The 23,576-nt window shown below is 35.7% G+C and overlaps 1 protein-coding gene across 2 annotated transcripts in view; it reads left to right on the forward strand.

The window, feature by feature from the left end:
* LOC128211431 (uncharacterized) overlaps positions 1-23,576 on the forward strand; it is a 46,774-nt gene that overhangs the window by 1,707 nt on the left and 21,491 nt on the right. For both annotated transcript variants that reach the window (XM_052916218.1, XM_052916219.1), the window contains exons 2-13: positions 24-44; positions 3,829-3,877; positions 4,495-4,567; positions 5,760-7,313; positions 8,503-8,970; positions 10,080-10,129; positions 10,268-10,507; positions 13,391-13,612; positions 17,627-17,711; positions 19,239-19,349; positions 19,864-20,019; positions 20,362-20,511. In XM_052916218.1, coding sequence (XP_052772178.1) covers positions 4,498-4,567; positions 5,760-7,313; positions 8,503-8,970; positions 10,080-10,129; positions 10,268-10,507; positions 13,391-13,612; positions 17,627-17,711; positions 19,239-19,349; positions 19,864-20,019; positions 20,362-20,511 — 3,106 coding nt within the window. In that variant the 5' untranslated portion in view covers positions 24-44; positions 3,829-3,877; positions 4,495-4,497. The remainder of the gene's footprint in view (positions 1-23; positions 45-3,828; positions 3,878-4,494; positions 4,568-5,759; positions 7,314-8,502; positions 8,971-10,079; positions 10,130-10,267; positions 10,508-13,390; positions 13,613-17,626; positions 17,712-19,238; positions 19,350-19,863; positions 20,020-20,361; positions 20,512-23,576) is intronic.

Genomic DNA, 23,576 nt, shown 5'->3' on the forward strand with positions numbered 1-23,576 from the left:
TATGTTGTGTTTTTACATTTCAGATCAGGCAGTGCATTTGGAATGTAAGTAAACAATTTTAATAATTTATAATACTAGTGAGTTTTACAAGATAAATATAAACTTATCTTAAGGCATACCTGTTTATAACTGATAACATATTCTGTTTGCTTTCGCGTCTGTATATTTATTATATAGCACTTGACATATTTGCACTTAAAGCCATACTAACGAGATAAAGGTTATTATATTTGAACGTGCACTGTTTTATCTTCATAAAATGCAGGAATATAGGAAATGCACAAACCCAACTATGGAATAAGTATTGCCGTATCATTGTCGTAGTACCTCTTTTTCCTTCAAATTAATATAATTCAACTTATACTTTATGAAAATAACAGTGTAACTATAAAATAAATTTAAAAGATATCAATTTAAACGAATTACTTCTTAGTTAAAAATATGGAAATTATTAGTATATAGAGCAATATGGTAATTTTTGCTTAAAGAAAGGCACTCGATATGCAAATGTCATAGTAGCGTTGTCCGCGCTAAATTTAGGCTATACTTTCGGTTTTATGGCGTGTTTATTATTCCGCGCGAAAAAGGCACGGGACACTCTAGGATGACGACATAAATATCTAAGTCGGTAGCCGATGGATCATCGACGCAGTCTCCCAAATTTTCACACCGTGGGACCAGTATAGATGTCATTCAACTCGGATCCCACAACATTTTGGCTTCAAATTATTTCTTTGGTATTTGCATAACCGACCGGTGGGGAATATTCGTCCTTTCGGCTTTAATATTCGGGGGATGTGACGGGGTCGAGCCATATTGCAGCCATTATGTGGCTCATGCAGACCATTATTAACTCATAGAACTGTCAAAAAGCTCAAGAGAAGTTGTTTGGGTATACATAAATTTCGATAAGTTTACATTACTAAATGATACTTGGACAAGGACTTTTTACATATAGGATAATTGTGGTTAAATGAATATTACTATTATTTTTATGCTAAAGCAGTTAAAACATCTTGAATTTTTTTTTTAAATGAATCCTTTTTATCTATTTTTTTTATTTAAGTGATCGAAAATATTTTAATTTTACATAAGGTGCTTCTGTTATATACGGGTCCTGTAGTACTTCTTAAAATTACTTTCAATGCAGTACAGTTCGTGTGTTTTTTCAGAACATTGTATTATTGCTAATTGTTGAGTATGCAATTATGTGAATTTTGTTTTAGATTAAAAAAATATTTGTAATAATTACTTTGAATTTGTTTTCACAAATATGGTCCTGCTTTTCTTATACCTTTTATAAACTTGAAGAGTATATAAAATCCCTAATTCATACAAAGCTTGTGTCACACATATCTCATAACTTAAAACATTAAACCTTTAGTTCTTAGTATTACAACACCTTGGATTGTTATGCCCCAAAGAGTGGCATATATTAATTTGATCGTCTGTCCGTCCGTCCGCACGGTTTCCGATCAATATCTGAAGAACGCTTAAACCAAGGCCTCTAGGAGGTTGTAGGCAGGTCGCTCATGGCCAGCAGATAAAGTCTTTTGATTTTAAAGTCAGTTGGTCAAAGGTAAATGTATTGGTGACCTTAAAGGGACTGTACACCAGATTGGCACCAAAAACAGTTTTTTTCTGTAATGAATCTCAGGACAATTCTTTAATAGAATGTGTTACCCTTTGATATCATAATTGTAAAAAAAGTATCAAAACGTAAAGAAAAAACTGTGTCGGAGACCGGGTTCGAACCCGTGTCGCCAACATTGCAGTCGAGCGCTGTATCCACTGAGCTACGAAGGATTACTCTAAGGCCAAAAAAATAGATGTGTTTCTGGTGGCATGGTCAAAAAAAAGAGGGTCGGTAGGTAGGGAATTTTTTTTTTTTTTTTTTTTTTTAATCTTTTATCGGATCATAACTATCAGCGAGTAGTATCTTTTCAACTGCTATATAGGGTTAATGTTTGAATTATCAATTTTGTCATGTTTTGCCATATTGAAGCACAGATTTTATTTTGTTTGCAGTTCATGTATTTGTTGTATGTTATGTTCATGTACTATTTTGATATTGAATATTAAAAATGGAAAATCATTGTGATATTATCTTTTTTATTGACCAGAGTGATGGCTCTATGATATCGACATTCGTGAATCTGTTGGAAACAGCAGTATTCAGCGACACATCAAACATTCATTGTCGCTAAATATCATGTTTTAGAGGAAGACATTCCACGATTTCACCCTTATGATTGCTCTATAGTTAATGGCCCAGTTGTTCGAAACTTAACAGTCTGTTAAACTAACAGTCTGTTAAATTTCAAGACAAGGTACTTTCTTTTATGAAACAAAATTATGAAATATACTTTTAAATGAGAAGAATTATACATAATCTTTCTCCTTTTGGTATAATTTAGTGACATTACGTCATAGAACACTTGTATTAAATACAACCTTGAAATTTAACAGACTTTAGGTTTAACAGACTGTGATGTTTCAGACAACTGGGCCATTGTGTTTTAGAAGCTACACACATCAGTCAATTGTAGAGCTGTGAGTGATAGGTATATCTAAGACAATCAACTCCATATTAAACAAGCAACGTATTTTAACAACAAGTTTATTCTTTAAAAACTTTAAAATATATGTTGGTATAAATATATGGCATCATACAGGACTGAAAATTTTGGTTCTTCATCTCATTTATACATCCAGATAAAATATGAGGTGTAAAATCAAAACTTGCACACCTGCTGGAATCACAGGGATACTGCAAACCAATTGAATTAAGTACGCCCTTGGCTGATGTATAATAATATGTTCATATGAAAGGAGAGTGTTTAAAACATCCCACAAATTGCAAGTTGCATTGCTTCAGAATGCAGACTACTTTTCACGTTTCACTGAATCATCAAAGACTCGAGACACTTTTAGTTGTTTTTTCTTACCGAAACTTGTGCGTCGATTTTCCCTTTTTCTTGACCATGGATTTCTTCAAAAATATTTCGGATAGTAGCATTTGTTGGGACTTTTTTTTATTTGTTTTGATCCAGGCTTGTGTTCGCAAGCCGCAAGCTCTATAGCGATAAAAAAAGATGAGATATTATTGTTATCACCCGTTAACGCCGCCATTTTGACGCTAAGCTAAAGTATCGGCGAATAGTTTGTGTCGTCGCCGTCTAACATTTACGAATTTTAATATCGTTGTTGTCTTAATTATCATTTGAACCCGAGAACATCGTCGGCGTGGGTCGAAGGGTCATAAAAAAATTACGGTCGGCGGTAAAAAAATACGGTCGGTCGGGCCACCAGAAACACATCTATTTTTTTTTGGCCTAAACGAGTGGTATATTTAAGCTATAAACCTAACTGGGTAATATCACGTGATAACATCGACTAGCCAATCAACATCTACAAAACACTATGACCCAGGGGTTTCATACTTCAATGGCAGGTTGGTCATGAGTAGCAGATGAACCCTATTGGAGTCAGTGGGTCAAAGGTCAAGGTCGTTGTGACCGTAAGCTGAAAATACATAGTTTCCTATCAATAATTGAAAAAAGTTTAAGCCTTTAGACCTCGAGCATGGTAGAGGTTCCTCAAAGATGACCAGCATCCTTACTATTTTGACGCAAGTTGGTCAAAGGTAGGGGTTGTTGTGATCTTGAGCTGAAAATCCGATTTCGTTCAATAACTGAAGAATGTTTGTATCCAGATACCTAAAATTTGGTAACCTGGTAAACTTCTTCTGCTTCCTATTAGTCATGTTTCAAAAATAGTCGCAGCTTCTTTGATGCTTTGCTTCAAAATAAGTCTTGTTTCTTTTAGGCACGGTATTTAATCACACCATAGGAGAAGACCGAAAGAGTGTCTTGTGGTGAGTTTAATCTTTCTTCATGCTAATGATATAGGGTTCCTATTTATAAGATGTGTGCTTTATTTTATAAATTTACAAAACGATGACGCTGTATTTTAAACACTATTATTATCGAGCGAGGAATTTGTAAAATGACATGTTTATTCAAAACGTCTAGAATGGTCATATTGTTGACCACAAACAAAGATATCACAAACGGAATCTTATGGACAACCCAAAAATGATTGCTCCTATGACCAGGCCAAATTCAAATAAATTGAAGACTGTTATTTCCCAAACATTATAAAGTCGTGCAATCATTATTTGTGTTGATGTTATAGTTTAGTTTGTTTGGCTTATATTATATTAAATTAATGAGCTTGAAGCGTGTATGCGGTTTGAAATGTTTATGCGGTTTGAAGCGTATTCCCAAATTAGTATTTTCGCTAATGCTATGTTATGGTCAAAGTCATTTTGTCAAATCGTAAACAAAAATGTTTTTTTCTTGAATTAAACTCAGGCGGTGCTTTAAAACACCCTTATTGCTTATAGTACGGACATTCGTTATTCCGTTTAAATCTGTTTTCTTGGCTTACTATTTGTAAATAGTTGCGGTTTGATAGTTTCTCTGTTTCCAGAAAATGCATTCAAATTATCATCAGAAGTGGTATTCAGACAGTGCGACAGGAGGCCCAGTTGAAAGAATACCAGGTAATTAGACATTATTCATTACTAATGAAATGTTGAACATTCTTAATAACCTCGAACCGTCTTTCTTTGAAAGGTGTGGCATTTTCGCACCATTTTTTTCATGATAAATATAACAATAACTTCCATGCATCCAGATTTTCTGATCTACACGTATTTGGATAAAATTCAAACAGTCCAATGTTTATGTATATAAGTTAAACAGTATTCCTTGTAACTATTAACCCAAAACTTAACATGACAGACAGCTGAAATGTTAATGGTTTTTGTTTCGTTTCAATATGTTAATTTCGCTGTGATTTAGCTTCAATTATCAATTATTTTACAACGATTGTGAAACAAGTTATAACAACATTATATCAATTACTCTCGTTGGCACAATTTTACGCGAAATAATGGTCTTGTGTTGTCGGGGGGGGGGGCGAAGAAACCCGGAAGAAACCCGCTTGTCCGGCTTGGTGACCACAGACCAAACTCGCATGCGTCCAGGCCGGAAATCGAACCCAGGTCGCCTAAGTGAGAAGCGAGTGCGTTAACCACTGCACTTACCAGACACATTTCGCTGTGACGTCAGGTGTATGACGTCAGATCACATTGAACAGTCAAAAATCCCACCGTATGTGAACACTTTTAAAAAGCATATATTTCCTTATTAATGGATATCGCATTTAAATGTTCAGCGTTGCTTCCATCAATTTTAGAACATTAAAGTATCAAATTAAACAATAAACAATGAATTTGTGAAGGCCGTGGCTAATAAAGTAGCGAGTAATAATTATGATAGCACAAATAATATTATACTTTCTAAATTCTTCTCTATTAGAAATCCTACAGACATGTTAATTACGATTTTACTCAGCAGACTGAAAGAACCTCAGAAGCTCCATGCCTATATCTTACCATTTGTATCCGTTACTTAAGCGTAACTAAATTTGATATGCCATATTAATACGTATATGTTGCAATAACTTGTTAAGTGCCAGTGTGATAACATCAATGTGCATAGCGCCAAACGACATACAGCGCCCGATCACAATAGAATCATGTGAGCTGTTATTGTCGTTATATTCACTCATTTTCCGTAACTCTCTTACAGACCGGTACGTATTGACCAACCCGTGTCATGATGCACCCGTCTGCTATGTCAAAAGCTTAGTGTTCAAATAGTTTTAATGATCGTATTTTGTTTTCATAGGAGTCGTTGATCAGTGGGAACGCATTGATATATTCTACCGGAATACGGGTTCTGAGGCACGTAAAGAGTGGATTCATGCCTTAGACACACCAATACTTCAGTACATTATTTCAAAGAAGGGCAAAAGAATAAAAGATGCATTCGATACACAGGGTATATCATGGAGGTTTTATAGCTCAGGTAATGTTCGTTCTTTTCATTTCATCTTTAACAAAGACTCGACACAAGACGAAATAAGTCAAATACTGAAAGAGAAATTTGAAAAAGAGATTGTTCGAGATGTAGAATCAATGGCTGTAAAAGTGTCAGCAAACGTGACTGATCGAATCAAAAGTAAACTGAGAAATCTTAGTCTTGAAACAGAGAAACTGAAGGCAGTATATTTTGATACAAAGAACGGATATTTGACCTGCGTGGCAGACAATGATAGCCATTTGAACGAACTTCTTATGGACATTGGTTACGAAGACGAAGAGAAAATAAGACTGAATGATATCAGCGCACAGGTACTACAAGATTTACAGTTTGAACAGGCAGTTAAGACCAGTCACCCTAGGCTAAAATGTATCACATTCGCTGACGAAAATGATTCCGTTACTTTGTTATGGCAAGGAAAAAAAGAAACGAGCGGATCTGAATTGTTAGCAAAATTTAAGGGCAAAATAAGGGATTGTGTTGTTTTAGAGAACGCAATAAATGCAAAACACATCGTGTTTAATACTCGCGCGGGCGGACGTGTGAATGACACATTCGTTGAGTACATTAAAGAAATGACGAAACAGTCTTTAAACACCCCCGCAATCCCATTGTTTACATTTGATTTCTCCCTAAAACGAATAACATTGTACACGTTGGATAATGTGAAGGCTATTCAGGAGATTGTGAACCAATCCATCATCGAGAGACAACTGGACCCTGAAACCGCAAAACATTTTTTTAAAGGAGGATCTTCGCTTGACTTTTGTAAAAAAGCTACAGACGAACGAAAACTTCTATACGATATAAATATAAACGGAATCGTTTGTATCAAAAGCGTTCAGAAGGATCTGGATGACTTAATCAACCAAGCAATACCTTACAAAGAGGAACCACTAGACTTATCAGAATTACAGGTCTCATTTTTGAAACAGTATGGCAGTCAGCTAATGGAGCAAGTCGAAAAGAGGTATGACATTGCGGTGAAACTTGAAAACAATAGATGTTTATTTCGAGGAAAAGACTCGCAGTTGCTACAAAAAGGAAAGGAATTCATGGTAGATAGTTTGAAAAAACTGCTTACACATATGTCAATAAAAACAAATGAAGTTGCTGTTTTAAAGCTAAAAGAAGGGATAGAAAATGTAGTTGCAGAAAACAACTGTAAGTGGAACCTGAACTTCACAAATGAGTTTTGCAACACTGACCTCAACAAGTACCTTGGGGCATGGCACGATCCTCTTGCACATATTATAACTTGCGTCCAGAATGTTGACAACGGTGATATGGTAGCTGCAGATCTAGTTATCGAATTAACTACCAGCAACCTGTTTCCACTATCAAAGCATTTTACGAAAGGTTGGTGTTGTTTGTATTTTACGGAATAAACATTTGTTTCAGAAATCAGTCGCTTTATGAAAACGTTACGTTTTTGTGTTGACACAAAAATAATATCACCAACATAGGGGGTAGATGACCTTGTGTAATGAATATGTTTGTAGTCGATTCAGAAAATTACAAAGAAATAATTTATTACATAACACGCACATATGTACATAGAAAGTCGCCTTCGTGCTGATATATAACTATAAGCGTTTACAGTAATTTTCAAAAGGCTATATTTCAAAATCGAAATAGAAATTTCAAGAATAAGTGTTTTTTATCATTTAAATACAATATTGCATTCTTGTATAAAATCCGTGCTAACCTATGTGTTTATAAGATATTGTCTCATCTCCTTTTGGTAAATAGTTAAATGCCAACGCAATATTTAACTTTAAATGATGAAAATATGTCTATAAATCAAACTCATTTACCGTCCATTACATTTAGTAAAATTTAGATTACGCCCATAAAACCCATATGCGTAGCATTGCCTATATAAAAAAGTATACATAATATAATAGACAATGACGTACAGATTTTCAAGATAACTTGAGGTTTGAAGCGAATATTTCATGCGTTAAATGCATGTTTTCTTTTGCCCATTTTCCAACTTGTAAATGTTTTCGATTATATATTTAATTACCTTAATATAAACTATATGCGAAAATACAAAACAAAAACGGTGTAAAACCGTTATTGTTGTTATAATGACACTCGTATATAAAACCAGAACACACAAACAAACATAAATACTGAGTGATAAACATTGAACTAAAATGCACAAATGAAAAATATTTATTACTAACAATAAGGTTGTAACAGTGTTTTTAATAGCCGAAAGCACACAAATATTGGATGACTGATAACTGACTTTCGTGTCATAAGGTAGAAATACCATGTTTGCTGCACATTTCTTACAAATCAAACTCGGTATAAGACTTATTGTTTTCGATATTTATTCATCCCTTTCGCTAAATTAAAACAATTGTAAGATATTCTTTTGGAGTAGGAGGGCATCTTTATATAATATTCTTTTAGTTATCTAAATGATTTTGAAAGTGGTTATAGTGCTTGATGTTGTATTAATATATTGTATCATCTATTAACACTAAAATCGCATTGTACTAAATGCTCGTTTGTAACTGATATTTTTCATTTTTAGAAAACCCCTTGGTAGGTCGAAGTACAGCTGGGAAAATTTTTTCTGTCATGCATGAAGAAATTCTAGAGGGACCATTTCAAAAAGATGCATTTTGCTGCCAGAGCATGTTCGCTTTTGTCATATGCTCATCATATAGTCCGGGCATGCAATACCAATTCATCTCGTTCCAACAACTGAAGAAATGCTACTTGCGTGCTTTGCAATATGCTGACGAGAACGGAATGAAATCGTTAGCTTTGTCAACGAAACTCCTGCAGTCTCCGGCTCTAGAGAACGACATAACACCAGCCATTCTTGCAGCGGCGTTTGAGTTTGTTGAGGCTAATCATCAGCACGACATAAGGAAACTCACCTTATGCTGCGATAAAGAGAATTGCCATGACGTGTGTGACACTGTTGAGAATCTTTATGACAAAAGGAAAGGATATCGACGGATTTTAAGCCTACCTTCGGAACCAAACAAACAGAGTATGTGTTTTCTTTAATTGTTATATACACGTATTTCATTTTCTACCTTGCCTTTACAACTGTGTGGTAACAGTATGTATAACTTTTGAAATGTTCAGAAAACATTATACCAGTTTTAGGTCGACTATTCGAAGAATATGGAGAACTATACTACTCACCCAAGCGTCGGCGTCGGTGTCGGGGTCAGCGTTGGCGTCACACCTGAGTTAAGGGTTTTGCATGCAATCACACATAGTTTAATATCTCTGCAACTACTTGAGGTATTGCATTGAGACTTGATACAATGGTACTCAACATTCCAACCTACTTAATTAACCAAGTAAGATAACTCTAGTTTGCATTTAATGCAATTAACTACCCTTTATTATTCAACTAAGATATTCTGGTTAAGGTTTTGCGTGCAAGCACACATAGGTTAATATAGATCTCAACAACTACTTGAGGTATTGCATTAAGACTTTATACAATGGTACTCAACCATCCAACCTACTTAATTAACCAGGTTAGATAACTTTTTTGCATTATGCTCACAACCATGTAACCGTCTTCTTTAATCAAGTAAGATAACTCTATTTTTCATTTATATATTTTTGCCCCTTTATTATGCGACTGGTTTAGGTCTTGCATGTCAGCACACATAGGTTAATATCTCAGCAATTACTTGCTGTATTGCATTGAGACTTTATACAATGGTATTCAACCACCAAACGTAATTGAATAACCAAGTTAGATAACTGTATTTTGCAAATAATGGCCCTTTATTAATTTAGACTAAAACATTCTGGTTAAAATATTCCATGTAAATACATTTATGTTAATATCTCAGCTCATCATGTATTGCATTGTAATCTAATCTCACAGTGATTCATGCATGTTTCGCCAAATCTGTTCAATCCTTACACTGAAAAGCGGCGGAATAGTCGAGCGCGCTGTCTCTGTGACAGCTCTTGTTTATCATCGTATTAATTTTTCTTGAATGTCCATAAACAAAACATTTAGTCGTCTATTTTTTATTGGTTTCCATTTAAGCGAGTTAAACGAAAATATCGGCCCCATTTTAAATGTGAAATAATAGTATTGCAAAACACTAAAAAATTATTTTGTTTCAGACGCTGTTATAAGCTTGAATGTGAAGGTCGGCAGCATCACTGACTCAAAGGTAAATTCCGATTTTTAGATCATGTATTTAATGATATATTTATTGTTAATATGTAAACGATTGCATATAGCTATCCTATAGGGGCCAATGCATTGTTTCATTAATTCAGTAAATGTGTGTATTTGTTTTACTTTTAAGAGAGACGTTATCGTCAACACTGTAAATATAAAGCTTGACTTTGCAAAGGGTCAAGTTTCGAAGAAGATATTAGAAAAAGCAGGCCCCGAGATGCAAAGAGAATGTAATCAGAAGTACCCAAATGGTATTTCGTATGATCAGATAGCCTACACATGTTCCTATAACATTAGTTACACTGGCAACGTCAAATACCTATTCCACGGAGCACTGCCGGAATATTGTTTTCAAGGTTACGAAAAGGTAAGAAATATATGTATACTTATCATACCTCGCAAAAGAGTTGAAAAGGTGTATATTGGAGTCAAGATACGGTTGGTTGGTTTGTTGGTTGGTTGGTTGTTGTCGGGATATGTATTTCAAAATTTGGGATGCGGACTACATACTCGATCTAAGACAGAGTGTTCTTATCCTTAATACACATCCTCGTAAAGAACAGTTCAAGTTCCTTACGCATTTTGTGGTAACTCAATGTTCACATTATAGCTATTTATGAGATTTGTTGAGCGAACATCTTCATAGTTTTTATAAGGGATTTGCCTGAAACTTGATACACATTTTCAACATAAAGAGATTTATAACCTTCAGTATTTCGCCTGCAAAGAAATAATCTTGGGATAAAATATTTGATGCACCAACTTAGTGGAGCTTTAAAGATGGCTCGCTCTGAGTCTTTGATTACCGTGATTTAACAGTATTATCATTCTAAACATTTGTGCAAACAAATTCCAGTATTTCCTCGATTTATCTTGATGTGATCTTTTGACATACTTACTAATTTGAGGCTTAAGCTATTATGTTTTCGGACCATGTGTACATTTTTGCAAACCAATTTCTATATAACATAACTTTTGACCGTCTTCCTTATTTTAAAATAAGAGCATTGAAATTCGAGCAATGTATACATTTTTGCAAACTATTGTCATTGCAATTTTCACAATGTGAACAGTTTTATAAATATATTTCTTAAACTTTTTATGACTTTTACTATGACCTTTTGCGATTCGTTCATTATTTGAAACAACAAAATTTATAAGCATCGACCATTTGACCTTCTTACGTTTAAAACTACAGCGGTGAAATTACGATCATGCGTACAATTTTGCAAGCACATTTCAGTACGGCACTTTGATGATCTTGAACGTGTGTCCAACTTTACTCTTGCTAAAGCATTGAAGTTTACAAAATTTGTACAGTTTTCCATATTTCATTATCGTCCTTGGATAACATTCTAAAAGGAGCTAAGTTGTAATAGCAGAACATATCATTTTTGTAATTGGAGGTTTTATCATTCCCCTGTTCTACAAAGACAAGCAGGGCTATTGAGGAATCACTGGCGTCACTTCCGTCCGTCCGTCTATCGTGCACCGCTTCCATGTCCCCTCCATAGCGTTGTCGAACATGATGTGATTTCTTAACTTTTTGGCAGTAGTGACCACCATGAGATTACAATGTGTTTTTTTTGCTGCAATGTGGGTCTCTAACATCGATATAATAGTATCTGCGAGCATCAGAACGTTGTCAGTTCTGTTATATTATTGTTTAAAATGTTAGTGGTTCGTTACCGGTCCATAACATTGACATTTTTGATTGGATTTAGTCCTCATGTATAATATCTGTCAGATCACTCCGTTTCGCGCATTACACCAGGGCCCCTGCGCATCTCTGATCATGGTAAATCTTGCTATATAAGCCTTAATGATAATAGTGGTTTGTATACGGTTTAGTACTGCCATGTATGATTTAAATCAGAAACAGTTTGGCATAAGTGGTCACCACAAGGAAACGGCACCCGGTGACTTAAGCTTCAAGGTATAGGTTACTTGAATGATTTGGTCAAGGTATCCAAGCCTGTTACCCCTGTCACAAACATTAGTTTGAAAAATATATTTCAACCATCTATTTCCTTAAGGACTGTTATGTCGAATATTTATGAATATTGACATATAAGTACTATAACAATTTATTAAAGACTTCAAAAAATTAATCAGTATATGTATATCTGCATAATATCATGATATTTAATAACATATACATCTTTAACGTTTTTATATTATTGAAGATTTTGATAAAAGTTATTACAAATAGCATGCGCTTAGGAGTAGTAGTCACTCATGTGGTACCTCTAGTTCGTTTATTGATTATTTTGTAACGTATTGGTATATATACTTTACAAAAAATATAACTTTTAAAGGGACTCGCTGATGTTATTGGTAAAATGTACTTTTATGTATGACGAATAAAGTGTGGCAAATCATTGGGAGTGTAAAAACTAAGATACAAGCAGCTGGATCCTTCAGCAGCATGTTGTTATTTGCGCAAATATCGTCGTTGAAGACCACATTATTTATTAGCGTCTATAACTTTGTTGTTAAGTGATTGTTTTATTGAAAAATAAATATCACGTGATGTTATCAATGTTTTGTAAAGATGTCAAAATTATCCACCACCTTTATACAAGTCCTAGTGGCCTTGGGGTAAAGGCGTCGGTGTTGTTTTTTTACTTTATCGGCGTTTGTTCGCATCCGACTTAAACCAAAATACTTTCTTATACTATTTTGTTTTTACAGTTTCAATATTAGAGAGAAAAAATAATGAAGTGATTTCAGATGCATTACCGGGGAAACATATTTTTGGTTAAAACATGAGCGAGTACCTTTAAGCCATGACTAATTCAAAAAAAAGTAAAATAACTAATTATAAATTATATGTTCGAATCATAAATGAAGGTTTAAATGTTGACTAAAGCTTTCTTAAACCGACGAGTTCGTTATATATTGTTATTTTTCAAATGCTCCAATTAAACGTTCGATAACGTGTTCTTCATCAGTGATGCATTTCCTTTTTATAAGAATAAAAAATGTTACATGTGTTAGCTAAAAAAATGTGGAGACTTGTTTACCATTTTTGTAAAGAAAAATATATATGGTTTATAAGTTGTATTCAAAGAATATCACACACAAGGAAAAATACCGTACGGCTGAATATCAAGTTGAGTGTGGTGTTGTTTTGAAAGGTTTCCACTTTGGTGTGACAAACGAGAATAATTATTTGCACTAATTTCTTAAAAATAAAATCATTGTTGCCACGTTTTCCGTGTTTGTTTCTATGTTATTTGTATTCTAGACGGTGAAGTGCTTTGTGAAGCGATGCTTATACCTGGCGGACCGCCTAGACTGTAAAACGTTGGTTTTTCCTGCGATTGGTGTAGGGAAGCTTGATTACCCCCGAAGGGAAACGGCTACGGCAATGTTCGAGGCGATTGAAGAATACCCCAAAGAAGCAGCAAACTGTGGTATTCAGGAAGTGGACATTATGGTATTTAACGGAGACCAGAAGTCATGTATGGTAAGTATCAGAATTAACATACCCATATACGGTTTTTGCCGGGAAATATTCATGGCAGATGATTTAATGCCACCGACATGCGCGTTACATGAACCCGAAATAAAGGGAAAACATATATATAGGTCAATATCTTGCACGCCAAAAATAATAAAACCGCCATAAGGTTCAACGCACATTTCTGCCAAATAAAAAACGCATCATAAAAGCAACTTTCTCTTTTCACTGACCGAATTTCATTACCATGCATTTTGTTAACGATACTACAGTCCAAAGATTAAACCAAATTGTATCTAAATATTATTTGGACAGCGGTGCTTGAAGTTTAAGATGACCATCTTTTTTTTGTCTGATAGTAGACTTTGAATGACTTGATCAAACCACTGTTGCCCTGGCTTGTTTCATTTGTGTACAGGTGATGTTGGTGTCCAGTCGTTAGGTACTTGAAATGTATTCATCAGTTTACATGTTGTTGTTTTTTTTACTTTTTTCTTTACTTTTTGCAAGTTGATGCTTGCTATATTGAGGATCATATAAAACCTTTTTTTTTAGTAATTATTGATAAATTTTGTCAGAATTTTTGAGAAGTGTTAGGTTATGGCCATGTTTACTACTTTAAGACTCCAGTAGATTCCAGTAAACACGTATTTCACTGACCGATCCAAGGGTGTAATCCCAGCATTTATCGGTAAAGAAATGTTGACGTACGTGTGGCCTGTTTGTGGTGTCTATATTTGTGTATGTTGTGTTAGTCCTAGTTTTAGGAATGTTTGGCATAATAAGCCCCTGTTGTGCATCTCCTGCTAATTGCACTGGTGTCACAGTAGGGGGGCAATTTCCTGTGTATTTGTTTATTGGCACAGGGCCATGAAGGGTCCATTTCTATAATAAAACCTCCAAAACCGCACAGCATGATACTCAGACCGGAGATCTAATAAGAAGGCACAAGCAATAAGAATGAGATCAAACCAGGAGGTTGTGTACTGTACACATATTTGAGGTGGGGGTCACCTATAGCAGGCTTAAACTAGGTCGTTAATATATTTGTGTCTCTAGTTCTTTGCCAATTTGGCCCTTGCCTGTTTGAACTATTGCTTGGCCCTTTAGTGTTCATTGTTTTTTTAAAAAATGAGTATGAAATGTATCCTTTGCAAACATTACATTTATTTATTCCATTTAGATATTGTATTTAATTACGATGTTCTAGTGGATGCAATTCTAACAAAAGGCTTTCATACATTATATATTGATTTCTAATAATTGTAAAGAGTCGGCACTTGAATATAGACCGTACATTTAGATTTTATATAACTATACCCCCAGCAGAGCTATTGAAAAGGTGTCTTTTTACGGTTGTGAGCGGACTGTGCACCAGAATTTCGAGTATTCCCACTAGCCGATACATTGTATTAAGAAAGGCCAGAATGATAACCTTATGTTTGTCTTTCTGAAAAATATTTGTTTCCATCTATTTATAAATCTGTATTTATTTATTTAGTAATGCATTTATTTTCACACTAATACATGCAAAACATTTATCGTCGTATAAGTCAGATACAGTTTCTCGATTTTTCTTCAAAAGTGTCCTCTTACAGACGGACACAATAGGTGTTCGTCCTAGCGAAACCATCCTCGGCACCCCAGCGTATCATAACCTATATGATACCCTGGGAAAATCAGCTGTAGAAATCTCGTTCTCATGAATAATTAATAAGGTGAAAACCAGCCGCTTGATTGGTCGCATGAGACACACCTCATGCGGAGCGGAAATGGCCGATAAGTTACGAATGTAATCTCGGTTCGAAATAATCCAATGAGATCACGGCTTACAAATCGTTTTAGGAAGGATGTTGTTAAATATGCCGGTGGGTCTTCACAAAGGAGATTGTTTATCCTTTTTGTTATCGGCTATTTCATTGGTCGTAAAATGCTGATGAATATTCAAGATTTTCGAAGTTTCCCTAGCCAATTTGCCCAGGGTATCATAAAGGTTATGATACGCTGGGGTGCCGAGGATGAGCGAAATCGTTTCTCCTTGGACAAAATCGGTGTTCGTCCTAGCGAAATGGCTCCTTACGTCTGCAAGAGGACACTTTTGAAGAAAACTCTTACTGCCTAAATGTTTGTCTGAACATTTGTATGTCTTTGAGGACGAAGCTCACATGTTTATGGGTTTACCTTTGTATTCCGAGTTTAAAAGTAAATCCTTCGGAAGCAGTAGTCTACAGCATTATGTCAGAACACTGAAAACACGATAAAATTGATTGCAAAGTTCATTTACAACTCCTTTTTAAAAAGAGAAATGTTTCTTACAACGTTCTTACAACGACAGGTGATATAACCATTTAACCATAAACGTGTTTTATTTACTACCGAATGTTTTCTGTATAAATCAACGCACCTTATTATGCCCCCGAAGGTGGGCATATTAAAATCGCACCGTCCGTCCGTCTCGTCCGTCCGTCTGTCCGGCTCTGTAACTTTCCCTTGTATGGACAGATTTTAAAATAACTTGCCAAATGTGTTCCACATACCAAGACGACGTGTCGCGTGCAAACCCCGTGTCCCTACCTCAAAGGTCAAGGTCAGACTTAGTGTTTATTCACAATGGAGTGCTGCATATAAGGACATAGAGTATAGGTTGTGGTGTCCGGGCTGTAACTTTCTCTTGTATGGACATATTTTAAAATAACTTGCCACATGTGTTCCACATACCAAGACGAAGTGTCGCGTGCAAGACCCGTGTCCCTACCTCAAAGGTCAAGGTCACACTTAGTGTTTATTTACAATGGAGTGCTGCATATAAGGACATAGAGTATAGGTTGTCGTGTCCGGGCTGTAACTTTCCCTTGTATGGACAGATTTTAAAATAACTTGCCACATGTGTTCCACATACCAAGACGACGTGTCGCGTGCAAGACCCGTGTCCCTACCTCAAAGGTCAAGGTCACTCTTAGTGTTTATTCACAATGGAGTGCTGCATATAAGGACATAGAGTATAGGTTGTCGTGTCCGGGCTGTAACTTTCTCTTGTATGGACAGATTTTAAAATAACTTGCCACATGTGTTCCACATACCAAGAAGACGTGTCGCGTGCAAGACCCGTGTCCCTGCCTCAAAGGTCAAGGTCACACATAGTGTTTATTCACAATGGAGTGCTGCATATAAGGACATAGAGTATAGGTTGTCGTGTCCGGGCTGTAACTTTCCCTTGTATGGACAGATTTTAAAATAACTTGCCACATGTGTTCCACATACCAAGACGACGTGTCGCGTGCAAGACCCGTGTCCCTACCTCAAAGGTCAAGGTCACACTTAGTGTTTATTCACAATGGAGTGCTGCATATAAGGACATAGAGTATAGGTTGTCGTGTCCGGGCTGTTACTTTCCCTTGAATGGACAGATTTTAAAATCACTTGCTACATGTGTTCCACATACGAAGACAACGTGTCGTGTGCAAGACCCATGTCCCTACTTCTAAGGTGAAAGATACACTAAGTGTTTATTCACAAGGGAATTCTGAATATAAGGACATAACAGTGTAGGTTGTCAAGTATGGGTGGTATTTTTTATGTTCAGAGGCAATTTAAAATAACTTGCCATATGTATTTGACACGTAAAGGCAAGATCAACTTTTCATGTACTGACCTTGTTCGTAGGTCAATGTCACATTCAGGGGCATTCAGGGGCATTCGTCACATACTGTGACAGCTCTTGTTTTTTTATGTCTTGGATGCTTTTGTATGCACTATCGATGTACAAACGTTTTAATAGCTATATAACTTCCAACACGTGTGGACTTATTTTGCTAGAAAATAGGTAGTATTTGATCAGTGTTTATCAATGAATTTTCATGTTCTTAAAATCTACATGTTCGAATAACTGTATAAGTGGCCTGAGGCCTTACATAACATAAGATATGTTATGTTATGTTATGTTATGTTATGTTATGTTGTGTTGTGTTATGTTATGTTATGTTATACATTTTATAGATAAGTATGTTACGTCTATTACAGAATTTTCGCGACGAAGAATGGCGAAAGTTGAAGGGTGGAGCTAAACATAGACCTAAACTAGCTGAAATGAACGAGGTTGAAGCAGGTAAATTTCATCCTTTATAATCAAAACTAAATAATATAATATAAAAATTACGTAGACAAGCCTAGAAGCAAAACAATTTCAAAGCCAAACAGACATTTAACGAGAGATCCAGAGGTACAAAGCAACACAACAACAATACGTACCACACAAGTATCGTAAAATATTTATAAGCACAAATTAGATTTCTTCCTTGGAACGGTCCGTATAACGGGAGTACTTAACCCCACATTTGCCCAAACATGAACTAATAGTTGCAAACTTTAAATTATAAATATATGCATTGTATGATTTTATATACATGTATAGAGAAGGTACCAGATTTAAGAGAAATTTAATTGTAACCGAAATATAATGCTGATCGTTCATCCAACATTTATCATTAAAGGGATAGAATATAGTTCATTAAATAATTGGCAATGCACAGTCATACTTAACAAGAGATGTTTGTCAAACATGATGCCCCTCTGAGCGCCATGTTGTCAGGATTATGGGTGCAGGCATTGTCGAGTTATCACTCGGACAACCTTTTATTACTCAAGGTCACTGTGACCTTGACCTTTGGCCCGATGACCCCTAAAATAGAAAGGGGTCATCTACTGGTCAGGCCCATGATCCAAGTCAAGTTTGAGGGCCATGAGTGCAGGCATTGTCGAGTTATCACTCCGACAACCTTTTATCATTCAGGGTCACTGTGACCTAGACCTTTGACCGGATGACTCCTAAAATCAATAGGGGTCATCTACTGGTCAGGTCCAGCCTTTATGTCAAGTTTAATAAACATAGATCTAGGCATAATTGAGTTTTTACTCAGACAAGCTTTAAAATCCTTTTACCATTAATGGTCACTGTTACCTTGATCTTTGACCCGATGACCCCTATAATCAATAGGGGACATCTACTGGTCAGGCCCAACCTCCAAGTCAAGTTTGAGGGCCATGGTTGCAGGCAATGTCGAGTTATCACTCGGACAAGCTTTTATCATTCAGGGTCACTGTGACCTTGACCTTTGACCCCTAAAATCAATATTTGTCATCTACTGGTCAGGCCAAGCCTCCATTTCAAGTTTGATTACCATAGGTCTAGGCATTGTTGAGTTTTCACTCGGACAAGCTTTAAAATCCTTTTACCATTAAAGGTCACTGTGACAATGACCTTTGACCGGATGACCCCTATAATCAATAGGGGTAATCTCCTGGTCAGGCCCAACCTTCAAGTCAAGTTTGATGAGCTTTGGTCTACCGACAGACTGACCGACCGATCGACCGACCGACATGTGCATAGCAATATACCTCTCTTCTTCGAAGGGGGGGGGGGGCGAATAAACAGCGTTTAAATAGTTAATTTCGATTTGAAATTCTAATCGTGAAATTTAGTTTATTTCGATTTGGAATTCTCAATCTTGAAATTTAATCAGTACATCTTTTTGAATTGCCTATAAAATAATAAGCTTATAAAATCTCTTGTAATTTAATGACTTGTGGAATTGCGGAATCATTATTTATAGATGTTTATTGTTTGATATTTCAGTTCCCTACCAGATGCTGGTAAGGAATATCGGAGAAGAAACAAAAGTGAGAGTTGCGAAAGTCGGAGCGTGCCGAATACCACCATTCGCTTTGGAAATTGTTATGCGAGAAGGCAAGTATATTCAATCTTACTGCAAAGAAACACGCAAATGAAATTCCCGTTTGAGGGTTAACAATGATGAATGGTTATGAAAGTAGAACAGGATGTATTAGTGGTCGTTTGATGCCAGTAGACACTATTATTAAGTTACGGGGTAAGTAGGTGACACGATATGGGATATACAGGGCAAACTATATCGGGTGTGAGCGGAGCTCGAACTATCCCATATTGGGTCACTTACTAGACCCGTAACGTATATATCACGTCGACAACCTGTTTACATTATTAAATGTTTCATTTATTCATCGGAATATACATCGGAATCGGTAAGGAGACGCCATTTTGGTACGATATTAATTTGGTGACCCAATATGGAAAAATATGGGGTCAACGCGTGACAAGTCCTAGACCGATGGCGTAACGTCATTCATGTTAGAGGCGTGATATAAAGATTGGTGTTCTAAGCAGACGCCACCGCCACACCACTGAGTCACAATTTATATTTAATTATAAGCATTTGTTTTAGGATCCATGGGAATAAAATCTGCTTCAAAGCCTCCGAAATCGTGGAATGATCAGATCGATGTTTGTGTCAAGTGTGCTGACATTCAAAGCATAGACTTTAAAAAACTTGGAAAGGTTTTGTTCGAAGAACGAATTACTGAAGTGTTTTTCATTGCAGGTAAGTGTACAAAATAACCTTTTTTAATTACTTATTAAAATTGCCTTGTTTCTATAACATACCTCCTTCAAACATCGTTTCTTTTAATCAAGAATCTTTATTTATACATAATTATGACTTTATGACTTCATATAATAAATCGGTTTCGGTAGGCTTAAATTCCTATTTCTTATGCATGATTTTGACCAAATATTTAAAGAGAACATTTGGGATTGTTTCAATATCATTTTAGTTACCAAGTCGTATTAATGTATTGAACGTTTTTTATTTGAATGGAATCTGTTTTGCTACATTTTGTGTGGGTCTTTCTTATTTTATAATTGTATAACGTTTTGATTTCAGATAAAAAGGACGACTTGCCTTTATCTGAACAGGTGATTCAAATTGCAAATTTGATCAAGCAATTGAGTAAAAACCCAAATGAAGTGGTTCAATTAAAGACATGTACTGTTTTTGTGGATGAACATGTCGAAGAAACTGTTATGGCAAAAGGTAGAGTTCTGCAACTTTATATAACAAATGTGAATATAAAATGTCAGCATCATCATCATCAGCATCATTATTATTATTAGGAGCATATATACACCGCTTTGTACGTTTGTCTTTTCGGCCGGCCGTCCCTTTAACCGTCTGTCACACCTTGTCCGTACAATAACTTCAAAACTACTGATGGAATTGAAATACAACTTGGTATATAGACGGATGGAAATAAGAGAGAGAGAGAGAGTGAACGAACCATAAGCCTAGTATGCATTTTATTAAGTTTTTTACTTTTCACCAGTTTTTCATAATCGGTGTTTTTTCCACGCCACATCTTGAAAATACCTAAACTATTTAAATCAAGCTTGAAATATAGATAGATGGTGATGGACAGAGGTACAATGCACTAATGGACTATACTGTCCAACATCTGTCCAACATGTTTCTTAATTATTTTCCCCATAACCATGTATTTTTCGGAAATGGGTTTTTATATGCCCGAAGGGTCGTATTATGTTATGGCCTCCATCGTCTGTCCGTCTGTCTGTCTGTCTGTCCGTCCGTTAGCAATTCCGTGTCCGGGCCATAACTTGGTAACGAAGAAAGCGATTTTCAAATAACTTTATACAAATCATCACTACATTAAAAGGATGTGTCGCGCGCAATTTCCAGGTCCATACCTCAAAGACTAGAATCACCATGGGGGTGCGTTAGCAATTCCGTGTCCGGGCCACAACTTTGTCACTAATAAAGTCATTTTCAAATAACTTTATACAAAGCATCATTACATTAAAAAGATGTGTCGCGCGCAATTTCCAGGTCCATACCTCAAAGACTAGAATCACCATGGGGGGGCGTTACAACTTTGTCACTAATAAAGTCATTTTCAAATAACTTTATACAAAGCATCATTACATTAAAAGGATGTGTCGCGCGCAATTTCCAGGTCCATACCTCAAAGACTAGAATCACCATGGGGATGCGTTAGCAATTCCGTGTCCGGGCCACAACTAAGTCACTAATAAAGTCATTTTCAAATAACTTTATACAAAGCATCATTACATTAAAAGGATGTGTCGCGCGCAATTTCCAGGTCCATACCTCAAACCCTAGAATCACCATGGGGGGGGGGCGTTAGCAATTCTGTGTCCGGGCCACAGTTTCTGTGTTTAAGCCTTTGTTGTAAACACTTCACACCTAGTAAGCAGTATACTAGCATAACCTAAATGTTTATTAAAGACCTCAAGCCGAATCTTCTTCGGGCGTATAATGCTCCGTTTCGCGGTGCTCTTGTTAGCCAGGTCATATCTTGGAAAAAGGATTGAAATAAAACTTCACATTATGACATATAGATAAATTGCAGTGAGAGGAAGTGCAATGCACAACAATCATAAACATTCCCTGCTAATCTTCTATTTCTTTTATTATAGTTAGTATTAATAGTAGTTTTAGTAGTATTTTTATCATCCAATCATGATAAAACTTTGCGGCAATATTTATGGTCATAATATACGAATGAGTTTGATAGTCATATGAGATGAGTCATCACAATCACACCAGAGCTTTGCCCTTTAACGCTAAATTATAGTTTGGTGATTTCTCATACATATGGTGGCATATAACTGCTCTAAGACAACTTGTCAACGTACGCGAATTGTTTCGTGTTAACCACTTAATTCTTTCGCGATAACTAACTAGTTAATGTTCGCGTTACTTTTTTGGTAAGATAAATATCATAAGACTAAAAACAGGCTTGAAAGTGCCCAGTACTGCCACATATTACCTTTTTAGCTGTACAACATTAACATGTTATCTAGTTATGGTTTGCGGATTCCACTTGATAAGGAAGATCATACTAACTGCTTGGAGCCAAAAGTGCATTTACCGTAATTCACCTAAGAGTTCGGACACCTTAAATTAATTATTTCTTTCGCTGTCCGAATACATAGAAAATTACCATTTTTACATTTTATTTACATGTTTGTTTAAAGCGACAGTCCGCAAAAGTAACCGTATTTCAAAAGTTTTTAATAAGTTCCACATTGTTTCAGACCGACTGAACCGCAATTATTTTTAAAAAAATCGCTTTAATAACTTTAATTTAACAAACTGAAAATTGCCGAAAGTTGCTATTTTTAGACGGCAAAAGAGAAAGTAGGTCTACGGTTTTTCCGACTACTCTTGGGGGCGATACTATTTCCCGGTCCCGGTCTCATCCGGTCCCGGTCTCCTCCGGTCTCTGTTTTATAGTAGCTATCGGGCGTGATCAAAAAGGTGTTAATGACCGCGGGGGGTAATAGGATTACAAAATATTACAGTTGATTAAAACATTAGATATTTGATGATAATTATGTCACTATTTATTTCAAATTTTATATCAATAAAACATAAAATAAATTTAGGCAAAGATAAAAACATGAAATATGCACATGTACTGAAATTAATGTCATGAATAACAAACACATTGAGTGTGTGTTTTTTTCATATTAAATTCAGTTATAAGTATACTATTGATAATAGTAATACAAAAAATAGCAATGCTTGACTACATGTAAATCAGATATGAGTCGGATATGCAAACATGGAATTTTTCAATTGTAATCATTTATGCTTAAAAAATTTAATGTCGGGGGGGGGGGGGGGTAAACATAAAAGGAAGAACAATAACATAACATAATTTAAAAGGTGCAATTCTAAGTTACTTCATACTCTAGCCGTCCTCAATCTTTTATGCAAAAAACATGAGCATTTGTACTGCATCGCATCTTTCTCTACACCTTTAACACGAATTGCATAAATAGTGTATACCTATAACAAATTGCATAAATTAAGACATAATGTTTATATATTTTATACCATTTTGTTACATATAAAAACAAATAAGATTGTCAAAATCGTGTTATAAACATCAGCAACACAATCCGTTGCCTGGGGCCATAAGTTATGAACCGGGAATTATGAGACCGGATGAGACCGGATTTTACGAGGAGAGACCGGGAAATAGTATCGCCCTGCGCATGCGCAAGAACTTTGGAATCCCACTGTTTTTTCTATTTATATAACCGTTAACTCTCGGG

This window comes from Mya arenaria, chromosome 12, assembly GCF_026914265.1.
Source record: "Mya arenaria isolate MELC-2E11 chromosome 12, ASM2691426v1".
Lineage (NCBI taxonomy): Eukaryota > Metazoa > Mollusca > Bivalvia > Myida > Myidae > Mya > Mya arenaria.